Raw genomic sequence first — 12,299 nt, 5'->3', positions numbered from 1 at the left:
CTGCAGCTTGGGAAATGAATATAAAATATCAACATTATAATCTCAGGTTGGAAAGCATAGCTTCCATGTTGAGTTGTTCCCTCATTATTAACGAGCTGTTGCTTCCCTTTTGTTGTCTTATTGCCCCCAGTCACTGGTCTCTCAGGATAGAATGTTGCCTTCATTTTTAGTTGAAATAAGCCTATCCCAATTGTGAGATCTCCACCCAGAGGTGAATTCCCACTCACCACATGAAATCAGAACCCAACACACCAAATCCCAGGCCATGTCCTACATCACTTGATATCCCTATAACTGTCATTGTCACAAAGAGATTATCTTACCTTGTAGTGGAAGAGAAAGAGTCCACAGAACAGGCTGTACAGATCTGCTGTGAGCAGAGAAAGGTTGACGGAGGCGGCGCTTGTTTTCTTTATGACAACTGGCATAAAGCTGTAGAGACCAAACATGCAGGCACTAAAACCAACATAGAGAAGTCCTGGGGAGCAAAGAAAAGACAGTGTCATGGCCTCTGCAGGGCACCTTTAGCATCCGGGCTTGGAGGATAAGGGGTGGGGTACATCATCCATGACTCACTATAGGTAGCTTTTTTGCTTTCACTACACTGTGTGGTGTTTAATATAGGCTGATATATAGATAAAACACAAAATGGGACCTTAAAATTTGTGCTTGGAAAATTCATGTTCTTTGCATGTAGCTGAAACCATGCTGTTTCCAGAAAAGCATTTTGGTGGCAATATGCAAGGGCTTCCAACATCTACTCCAATTCACTACAGCTAGAGGCAATTTTAAGACTACTCCCACCTCGTCCAAGTGTGTGTGTGTGTGTGTGTGTGTGTGCGCACACACACACACACACACACACACAGTACCTGCCTGAGAAGGTCAGAATAAAGCATAAGACTCCCTAAAGCTAGAGTTGAAGCCCATTGTGAGTCTCCCCAGCATGGGTGGAGAGAACCAAACTTAGGTCCTCTGCAGAAACAACAAAGTTACTTTAGCTGCTGAGACATCTCTCATGCCCTGTTCATGTATTTCAAAACATTTTTAACCTTTTAGGTTTTATTTGCAAAACAGGAATGAAATATGCTATGTACTGCTCTCAATAGTAAACTCCAGTTACTGACTTTAGAGACCTGAACTTGGACTACCAAGCTGAAGACTTAAACTATGGCTTTGGGCAGACAATGGGATTGTTTTTGAACATAGGAAATCTGTTAATTTCTTTAAAATGAATGAATTCTGCTCATCTCCACCTCCAAAGGAATTCAGTGTTACCCTCTGCCAGCTCTTCCAGGCTACCGTGGACTCTAGACACACCATTGTTAATATGAATTCTGTAAATATAAGTTTCAATTGTATATATCAGGGTTCTATAGGTAACTGCAGGCTCCATCATTTTCCAGACATCGAGGTGATACAGATACACAAAATCATGCTCATTTCTCTGCCTGTTCTCTGAAAGAATAAGACATGATCCTATTCTATGGTTCTCTGAGAGTTATAAGTAACTTTTCCAATGAAATCTTGGATTCAAGGTGGCTGGTATAGAATGTGAACACTGCTTCCTTTGAATCCTTGGAATTCAGGGGAACTTGGTCACAATCAGATGTCCAGTTCCTCTGATTAAGACTGGCGATTCTTCCATTGTTTGGCTCCTAGGAAAGATCCTAAAGGGCACAGAGCTTACTCTCGCTTTCTGATCCAAAGTTTAAAGAAAGCTACATACTACATCAGACACATATAAAAATCATTGTGACCATTAAGCAAACAGTACAACAGCCCCCTCTAGTGTGGTGGACATACCCTCCACACCAAGAGGAATAAGATCCCTACTTCTGGGTTCAGTAAGCAAGGAGACCTCATTACATGTATACTTTATGCCAAAGTGCTAGTAGGTGGTGTGTGACTTGGCATCAGAAAACTTAATTCCATAAAATAGTCCATTTCCTTTCACTTGAGTCTCAAGTTATTTATAGATTATTTTCCTTTTAACCAACCTATAAAAAATACAACAAATACTGAACAACCTGTGACTAATACATAAAAAGACTGAGAATTAATTCAGTATTCCTTAAGAATCTGCTATTAATAGACTAGGAACAAGTTCTATCCTTAAATTATTCTACTGAAGATAATCAAATTTGGGTAGATGATAATCCAGACACACCAGAGGCTTTCCATCCCTCCCTCCCTCCATCCCTATCTGTGTGTCTTGGGTATCATTGATTTAGCTTATAGGTTGACTGTGCTAATAAGTTCTAGAATTCTGGCCCTCCATCTTATTACCTGGTAAAACATACATGGCCAGTATGTTGTGGGCTCTGATGCTTTGTATCCACTCTCTTTTTCCCCTAACTCTTCACTGCGAATCTAGCATGATATGGACCCTCTGCTTTGGGCTAGGAATCCGTCAAAATGGGGAACAGACAAGAAGCTTAGAGCTCCTCAAAGTTATAGAATGAAAAGATTGGCCAGGGCTTGTCTCAGCTAAGTCTGCTCTGCCAAGGTGGCTTTTACTTTGAATGTGAGAAGTAGGAGGACATTAAAGGAGACAGAAATGTCTACCTGAAAAGATTCTCAGGGAGGGTAATGTTATGGTTTATTCTAGGGTGTTCCAGAGGCCAGAAGGACTGAATAATAACAATGAGGTAGAGAAATTAGAGAGGCTGTAAGCCATGCAGAACCCTGTGTGTCTTAGAAAGAGATTTCTAATTGCAATAGGAATCTCCTGAGCGGCTTGCACCAGTGATGCAGCACAATCTGATCTGCAGTTTTAAAAGATGACTTTGGCTGCACTTTGGAGGAGGAACGGAATGGGACAGCATGAGAAGACAGCAGCAAGAAGATGGCATCTGTGTCCAGCAGCAAAGGCCTGTGGCTCACTTGAGGAACAAAAGGGAAGTAGCTGGGTCTGTGAATACTGAGCCAACTGTTGATGGTTTGAAGGCAAAGAAAGAGGGGGGGGGGGAAGAAGAGCATCAGGGAAATGATTGACTCTGTACTGTTGCAAAGGGGTGAATTGTGGTGCCATTTACTGAGATGAAGAGCAATGAGAGGATAGGTTTGCAATGGAAGTGAGACAACTCTTGAATGTGTTGGTTTAGGTAATTACTCATCATTCATGTGGATCTGTCTAGCCAAGTGCTGGATGTGTCATGGCAGGCTCAGAGAAGAGGCGGGACTTTCAAACCCACATTTGCTGACCGAAGTAGAGTAGGAGCACAGCTATATAATAAACCCTCCCCCTAGGAATCTTGGCCAACTTAGGATGGTCCCCGTTTAAACATTCTATGTGGGTTTTGTAAAGTTGTTGAAGTCAAGTGTGGGTAAATCACACCATCATAGCTGACTGTTTCTGCTAAGCCAGCAAGGGCTTTTGTGTGTGGATCCCCTCTTTTGTGAGTCAAGCACAGCCAGTCAGATGAACACATAATTAGAGGAGGAATGAAGGACTGCCACATCTTTCCCATCTCCTCTTCTGAGGCAGACATTTGGTAGTTAATGGACATCAGCAGTTCATCTCAAGACTCAATTTGCCATCCAAGGAGAGTTTCCAATCAATATACAAGATCAAACAAGTGAACTATTTTTGGCTAACAAATACATAATGATTGCAGCAAGTACACTTATAGACAGAACATGTATATAACCATTTCTTATTTGAAAGGCGTTTTTCTCACTAAGTTTAGAGCTTGGTGTCTTTTGTCTTCATGCACTTGAAGAGACTTAAGGTGGAGACACTGAAGATGACATTACTGGCTAATCCCTATGGGGTCTTTACTACGAGTCATGGGTGGCGTACGCATTAGCTAACCTAAAAAGCAATGCAATTGAGTTGTTGTCGCTATTGTAGATGGGAAATAGATGTATTGATTATGTTGCTGAAGAAACCCAGCCCAAACTGGATTGAGCAGAGGTAATTTAAGGGAATACCTGCTACAGACACCTTTGAATGGGTGACAGGGAAGCTGGGATGGAGAGGCAACTAAAGAGTAGCGATAGCTATAAATTATACCCCATAATGTAGAGAGACAAAGGCAGAAGTTGTACTACCTAGTGGAGAACCGCAGAGGAAGATCACAACGGATTCAGCTGTATCTGGAGACCTGACCACAAAGAGTATAGAATAAGGAAAAACACCACTTTCTTTCTTCTTTCTTCATCTCATCTTCCTCTACTTCCTCTCACCGACCAAACCTGTCCAGCCTGGGAAGGATTATTTGTATGTGCAGAACAGGAGGTGTAAGACACAGGCCAAGGGCCTCTCCCTCAGCTTTCATGGGCAGTATGAGTTCTGGGTACATGCCACTGATGTCCTTTGATGTGTTATTCTGAAGATAAAGGGAGAAGGGATATCCTATGGACATATTACTATTTCATTTTGCATATGTGTATACATATGTGTCCATAGTGTTTGTCTGTTTGTGCTACAGGTATTCTATCTCCATCTCTTTTTCCTTTGAGGTCCTACTGGTCCTCTGTCTTCCCTTTGCATAGACTAGGCAAGACATTTTTATTAATAAAAGCAAGATAATGATTTCTCGGAATATATGTATTAAGTCAAACATATCAAGAGCATTGGGCTACGTGGATCGCTAAGACAATAAGGCAAAGCAAATTTGTTCTATCACAGGACACTAAAAACTTGGTCAAGTCATCTCAGAAATGCAGGTATAAATTTCAGTCTTGTACGTACATTCTGTTGTGTGCCTCGGTGTACAATTCTCTCTCTCTCTCTCTCTCTCTCTCTCTCTCTCTCTCTGTCTCTGTCTCTCTCTCTCTCTCTGTGTGTGTGTGTGTGTGTGTGTGCATGTGTGTAGATCAAAGATTAATATCAAGTGTCTTCTCAATCACTTTCCAATTGATTTTTTGAGACAGGAAGTCTTGAGAAACTCAGAGCTCCCCAGTTTAAGTGGGCTATATGAGCAGTAAGGCCCCAGGATCTTCTTGTCTCTGTCTCCCCAGTGTTGAGATTACAGTCACACTCCACCATGACTGGCTTTTCCCCTGCGTTCTGGGGATCTGACTTTAGGTTCTCATAGTTTTCAGCCATCACTCTGCCTACTGAGCCATCTCCCACAGCATCCTCAATGCTTGCTGAAGGAACCTTCGGAAGTTCCCTGCTCTGTGAATACATGATTCCATTGCCAGGTGGGGTAGCGAACCAGTCCCTCAACTGTCACATCAGAAGGGAAAAGGTACCTTCATGGAAGCAAACCTATTTCTCTTGACCTCCAGAGCATCCTTTCTTCCACATCTGATTTCGTAGCAGTTTGCATTTGCTCATATGCTCATGAATACAAAACGGCACATGAGATAAAGGGAATATTTAAGTTGTGTACCAGATTTCTGGCTGTGAGCCTAACGCTCCTGCTCTGGGGGAGGACAGTTTGACTGCATTAAGTCCTGTGTTTTACTCGAGTTTACTGATTAGATAAGCAATCTTTCTGCTCAGTAGAGTAAAACAAAGGAATAAAAACAATGATAGCCATTATCGTCTTGCTTTTAATCGCTCTATCTTGAAATTAGTCCATACACTGTATAAAAACAATAATCCATTAAAAATAATCTTCATATCCAGAAAATAAAAATCACTTATCTTTCTGCTTACACCATAGTAAAAAATTTTTTTCTCTGCATTGATAACATAGGAGTTGCCTCCAGAGATTCTGTGAGGTATATAAGAGCTGTAGATAGAGGGGGAGACTTCACTATAAATGAGGATAGTCTTGGATTCTGTGTCCCCATCCACCAGGCAAGGCCCTACCTATAAACCGCATTCCAGCCATCCTAGGATTCTGTTCTCTTAATCAGAGCAATATGTGCCTTTCTCCAGGACACAGCCATGAAGGGTAAGGCTCTTGATTCCCTCTTGGCTGACCTCCTGAAGTGTGCGGGGGAAATATGACAGGATGCTGATCTCCCTCAGTGTCTCTCAGATCTTTTGGTCCATGAACTTCAGTGGCTGCTTTGCCATTCCTCAGTTACTCAGAAGGCAGTGCAACATTGTCTAAAACCTCTGCTCTTGTCTCTCTTTCCCTTTGGTTCTGATGATTACAACAGAGACCCGTCTTTTCCGCTGCCATTCACCCACCTGCTCATTTAGAGATCATTGGTTTCCTGAGTGCCGGATGCTTACAGCTAAGCTAGGCAACCAGACCCTGTCCTGTAGCCCATCAGAGTAAGCCAACAGGAATAAAGGCGACTGTGGTATGAAACCTCTAATTCAAGCAAGCAAGTGCTTCAGAAAGGGGAAAAACGAATACTCGATCCTATATCGAGGCCATGTTGGCTTCATTTCATACCAGGAATTAATTTAATGGCCCCGCGATATGTACCTTTTACACAGTCTTTATCATCTTGAGCTGCAGGGGCCTGACATCTTAATGGCAATATGAGCGCTCAGGCTAACACTACCTTGTGACGGCACATTTAACTAACACTGAATTATAACCGAGTCTCGGCGGACATGCACAGGACATCTACATAATTAGAGGACAAATTCCTTTTGATTACTGCCATTACCATCAATATCGAATTAATTTATGCTCCCAGACCACTGCGGGTGAAGCGCTGTGAAGGATGAGTCGCGGTTAAGAGGCCTGGCTTTAAAAGTCACAGAGGCACACGCGTCCGGTCCCTGCAGCTGGTTTCGTTCCCAGCCGCCCGCTTTGCTTCCCCCTCCCTCCTCTCTATTGGTTTTCATTTAATCCTAACGTTTCCTATCCGTACTCGAGAAACAAACAAGTGGAGGATTCTGAAACACACAAGGGCTAACCCTTGTTTGGAGTCGTGGAGCTAACTAACCTAGCAAGTCATACAAACGTCTGTCACTCGGTCAGCCACCAGGGGGCATAGTACCGGTAGTAAATCAGTTCCGGATGCCTGTGAACTGGCGGTGGATACAGTGGTCCAGGGATCTCTCTGTCACTGCTGTCTTTCTCAGTGGAAGAGAAATATACTGGAGCTGTCACGTATACCAAAGCCACCTATATTGGAGGTGGGGAGCAGCACCTGTATGCCCCCCAACTCTGATTGATATTTACACTGCACACATATTTCAAGAACTACCCTACCTGGCCTAAACCAGGGATTCTCAACCTTCCTAACGCCAAGACCTTTTAATAAAGTTTCACATGCTGAAACCCCAATCAAAAACTTATTTTGTTGCTACTTCATAACTGTAATTTTGCTACTGTTATGAATTGTAATGTGAATATTTGGCATGGGACTTCCCCAAAGGGGTCTTGACACAAAGGTTAAGAACCTCTGGCCTAAACTCAAGCCATGCTCACTGCTGGTATCTGTTGCTTCAAGACAGACTGTATGAGTGAACTGAAGGGCATTTCTTACTAGGGCTTGCAGAATGGTTATCCATTAGAGTATCACCATAGATCTGAAAACCTTACCCTAAATTTAGTTTTAGAAGAAAATGAGTTTAGAAAGAGGCAGAAGCTAAGATGCCCTGGATGTCTATGGAGCAGTCAAATGCCTGTCCAGTAATTCCAAGGCCGGTTAGAGATTATTTAACAATTTCTTTAGTATAAGTACTCCCTTCTGAAAAGGTTCAGAGAAACCGGGAATGTCCATTACACGGCTTCTTTTTAAGCCTTTTGCTGAGTTCAGTTTTCCCCTTCCCCAAAGTGCTGGGTTTTAATGTTCACATCGATTCTGTATTTCGTGGCTGGAGCAAATTGCTCTCATTTCTGTGCCACTACTGCCTCGGGCTTTTCTTTTCTGCTTGGTCTTTAACCTAATAACACACTTTTGTGTCTTCCATAAAACACCTTGACAGTGTTAACGGGCAAAAGCTCAGGCAGGGAACCAGGTGATTCAGGAAATCCAGTCTCTTATTGTGTGAAGGGCTTCCCAACATGGCAAGGTAATTTTATTTTCTTTGGTCCCCTGTCGTTCTAAATCCCTTCCTTGTCTGCCCCATCCATCCCTTCTCACACAACTTTTCAAACGCATTTCTCAGATTTACTAATAAAACCATAATCTTAAATGAGTAGATCCCTACCTATTTGCCAATCCCAGGGCACCTTTAGCAACTCCTTGTGTTCCATGATGGCTCTGTAGAGACAAAGGAAATGAGCAAGATGATCACACACATTGTTTCTTTTGTCTGTCATTTTACCATATCTACACAAACATTAGTGCAACCAGTTGAACTTCAAAATTAAATTGGCCTCTGCAGAGGCCGCTGGTGGTCTCCCTTGAAAGGTCTTGCGAGGTGTGACCAGCAGCAATGAGGGTCTGGGGGAGTTGAAACCACCCTGCTCTCAACCAAACAGGCTTCGAGGATTTAGCTTTGTTTTGTTCATGAGCTTTTGGGGAAGTAAATGGCAAGGCTCAGAAAACTCTGCGCTTGGAGGCTTAATCATTTTACCCACTGAGCATCCAACAGAACAGTGATTCGCGGAGTTAGATGCATCCCATCACCATCTGGAGGGTGTTCAACCACAGTCTCTGAAACCTCCTCCCTAGACCTTCAATTCAGATGAACTTAGAGGGGCCAGCCAGGTGCTTTGCAGATGACTAGTTCTTGGGTGACAGCAGTGTTGCTGGTCCAAGGACTGAACTGGAGCAGGAGGGGAGGGTGGCGCCATTTCGACCACTCTTCGAGCAAGGGTTTGGGTCCAGTGAACCTCAACTTATCTAATTCACCTAACAAAGCTCCATTAGCAATGACAGACTGTAACCAAGCAATAGAGCTGCAGTTCTCTGTTTATATATTTTGGATGCAAGAATACAAACAATAATGCATAAAATGAGCCATCCATCTATAAAATGTCAGCCATCAGTAGTTTACCTAATAATCCTTTTTTTTTTTTCATCTCACAAAGATCTATCAGTAAATTTGGGAGCTTTAAAAAGCCATTACAGTTTCCAAACGAAGCCCCAAATAAATCCCCACTTTTCCCATTTCTATGTGCCCCCTGGAGAGTTTGCAGTATTTCAGGACACTGAGATTTTGAGGAATGTGCTGGAAACAACCCATATGTACACTATTTCAGGGAATGTCAATGTATTTTCCTCAAGTAATTTCTGACAATAAACCTATACAATTGCATAAAGTTTTGCTTTGTAGAATGAAATTTCATGGGATATCAGTTGCTTATTTGGTATAACTAAACTACTCCTCATGTGAATTGAAATGTGTGCTCTTTATTGGTAGGAAATGATGCTTAATTTACAACAAAATCTGAGGGACTCGATAATGCATTAAGGAGTGACTTATGCTTCAGTTTTGGTATTATTGACAAAGTTGTGCATTTGGCTTTTTGGCATTTAGTAAACCTCAGTGTTCTATCCCTATCTTTTTAAGGAAACGAGAATGCTAAATTCTCATACATGAATTTGAAATTCTTGCAAACTCATAGGCAACAAAAACGCCTATAAAAGGACAATTTTTATGTTTTTAAATGTTTTCATTTTATTTTATGTATATGGGTGTTTTGCCAACATGTATGGCTCTGCACCACATACATGCCTGGTATCTCAGGAGACCAGAAGAGGGCATCATATACACTGAGACTGGAGTTACTGACAGTTGTGAGCCTTCAAATGGATGCTGAGAATCAAACCTGTGTCTTCTGGAAGAGATGCCATTGCTTTTACCTGCTGAGCCATGTCTCACATCAAGCGGTAGTTTTAAAGTAGACATATCCTAGCAGCTGTCACTAATAAACAAAACCTATCTCCTTTGATGTGCATCAGACATGACATTTGGGCTTTGCTTGTAGCGTCTCTACGAATTACACCTCACTCCCTGCTAGAATGTGTACTTCTCGTTTTTCAAAATTATCTTCAAAATCTGTTAAATGTTTTATAATAATTTATAATACACTTACTTAGTTTGGAAATAGTAAGGATATAGTTTGTAGACTGAATAAAATCTGTGTGCAGGAGATTGATGATTGTTTTTCTGCCTTGGGTTTTACACTCTGAAGGCAAAAACTGTAAAAATAAAACTCACTCGTTCATGCGTTCTGTTGTTTTTACTCACAATTGAATGCCACTGAAAAATGCACCAAAGAGACCAATCATTCCCAGGAACTCCACTCGGCTCAGGGTTCGGATGATGGATTCTTCCCAGACGTTAGAGATGCCGTACAGCGTGGCTCCTCCCAAGACCAGGAGGTCCCCTACCAGCTTATTTTCTCCTAGGAAACAAAGAAAGCAGATGGAGTCTCAGAAAAATCTTCACAAGAATCTGGCGCCAGAAAGTTGAGTTTCTCTTGTATGTTTTCTTCTGACACTTTTATAAGAAGCCTGGTAATTTCTAGCTGAAATCAAGTAAAGGCTTTAAAAATATGCTTTCTAGACATGCTGGGATATAAAAAGCTACCTAGATATCTTAGTGGAACTGGAAGTTTTCCCAAAGAATGAAGTTTTTCTCGGTTCAGTTCTCTCCAGAGCGCATGTCTCTGTCTAAGGATGTGTCTGCACATACATGCTAATATGCACACGTATTATTTTTGTTTAAGGGCATTTTCCAACTGCTTGATGAATCTGTCATAAACCCAACAAAGCCCTCTTCAATGGATAGAGAGGAGGTATAAGAGCAATCAGCTTAATATATATATATGTGTGTGTGTATATATATATATATACATATACATATATATATATAAAACCATTGACGAGCTGTGTACATACTTAGACAAGGAGAATGATAGGATTCTTGAGATTTCAACTTCTCGGACACAGCTTAACATATATATTTTCTCTTTTTCAAACAAAACCACATTTTTTTTTCAAACTCATTTTGGACTGATTCTCATTTATGTCCAATTTTTAATTGATTTTTATTGAGCTCTACATTTTTCTCTGCTCCCTTCCCTGCTTCTCCTCTCTCAAGGTCCCCATGCTTCCAATATACTCAGAGATCTTGTCTTTTTCTACTCCCCATGTAGATTAGATCTACGTAAGCCTCTATTAGGGTCCTTATTGTTGTCTAGGTTCTCTGGGATTGTGATTTGTGGGCTGGTTTTCTTTGCTTTATTTAATAAATTCCTTATTCCATAATTGAGCAAACTCTTCCCACGTCAGGTAGTGCAGATGGAAGCCATGGAAAGAGAGAATAAGAACCAACAGCAGGCGCCAGCTCCCTGACAGAGTCTCTCTCCTGGCTTCTGGCTTAGTGCATCAGGTGCCGCGCAGCTGTCAGCTCGGCAGACACACAGAAGTGAAGATTGGGAAGGTTGGCCACTACGACAGCACTAAGGAAGAGACGAACCTCTGAAATCTTTGAATTCTGAGACTCTCTGTACAACTCTGACACTGTAGAAGAAAGCAGTCACTGTTCTTTGGAGAGCACGGAACATCCTCTAGATAGTGGATTCACATGAATCAAAGCAGGGCTTCCACAGACTTCTGTGTTTGGTTACCTCCGGTTACATCTCTCTGCTAAATGGCAACACCCCTTTCCAAGCAACTTCCCTCTCCTGGGCGGGGCTGGGGGGGGAGTGGAAGAGACTCTAAAAGATGGCAGCTTGCTGGAGTTGCTCTCAAGAGAATGAAATTGAGGATGTGATTCTGGAGGGGCTATGAGACTTCCTTGAGTCCACGAGGAGCTACCATCGCTATTCAGCAGCTGAGCAGAAAACGTAAGGAGGCCCTGATGAGAAAACAGCCCTGGAGGAAGGTGCCCTGGGTACCTCTGTTGGAGAAGCGAAGGTTGTCTTTATCGGGAAATCTTCACCAACTGATTCATTTTGAAGTGTCAGCTACTGAAGCATGAAAAATCTTTGACTTTGACATAGTCAATACCCCAAATTCTGAAGCTCATTTTTTAGTCACTTTTCATTTAAGAAATATTTCAGACTCTTGTAATGACATGAAGTCACTGTTATGACTATCAATTATTGTTGTACTAGTTAAATAAAGAAGGGCTTCTGAATAGAACTCTTAGTTAATACAATTAATTTCATATGAATGGATTCCTGAAAATGAAGTCATAATGAAACATCCTAATAAGAATTAGAGGAACATCAGTCTATCTTTTAAAAGCCCCAAAAAGTGGACACTGGTTTTTGGTGAGTAGTCTTGTAGAGTTATTTATCTTTTAAGATTTATTTTGATCCATGTGCACACACGGTTGTCACATCTCCAGTAGCTGGCATTACAGGCAGTTGTAAGATGCCAGATGTAGCAATCAGAGTCGGGTCCTCTGAAAGGGCAACAAGTACTCTTAGCTGCAAAGTCCCTCGAACCCACTCTTTACCATCCTAGGCTAGTCTGTAGGCTGACCTTCTAAGGGAAATGTAGTTATCAGTATCTTTATTTATTTG

General features: G+C 41.8%; 1 protein-coding gene and 1 long non-coding RNA gene across 7 annotated transcripts in view; one reads left to right on the top strand and one right to left on the bottom strand.

Moving 5' to 3' along the window:
• Slc35f1 (solute carrier family 35 member F1) overlaps positions 1 to 12,299 on the bottom strand; it is a 422,660-nt gene that overhangs the window by 28,698 nt on the left and 381,663 nt on the right. The window contains exons 5-7 of the mRNA XM_048425316.3: positions 10,013 to 10,169; positions 8,024 to 8,076; positions 324 to 478 (exon numbers count right to left, since the gene is read on the bottom strand). Coding sequence (XP_048281273.1) covers positions 324 to 478; positions 8,024 to 8,076; positions 10,013 to 10,169 — 365 coding nt within the window. The remainder of the gene's footprint in view (positions 1 to 323; positions 479 to 8,023; positions 8,077 to 10,012; positions 10,170 to 12,299) is intronic.
• LOC125394461 (uncharacterized) overlaps positions 1 to 12,299 on the top strand; it is a 78,690-nt gene that overhangs the window by 59,371 nt on the left and 7,020 nt on the right. Inside the window, exons 5-6 of one of the 6 annotated variants that reach the window (XR_015739020.1) lie at positions 10,043 to 10,232; positions 11,059 to 11,913. The exons of 4 other annotated variants lie outside the window; for them this stretch is intronic. This is a non-coding gene — a long non-coding RNA (uncharacterized LOC125394461). Of the gene's footprint in view, positions 1 to 10,042; positions 10,247 to 11,058; positions 11,914 to 12,299 lie in introns of those variants that run through there. One more of the 6 variants, XR_015739019.1, reaches the window with a different exon arrangement.

The sequence above is a fragment of the Myodes glareolus genome, chromosome 1, assembly GCF_982192425.1.
Source record: "Myodes glareolus chromosome 1, mMyoGla1.1, whole genome shotgun sequence".
In the NCBI taxonomy this organism is placed as follows: Eukaryota; Metazoa; Chordata; class Mammalia; order Rodentia; family Cricetidae; genus Myodes; species Myodes glareolus.
The sequence above is the reverse complement of the archived record's forward strand: the minus strand, read 5'-3'. Positions and strand labels throughout refer to the sequence as shown.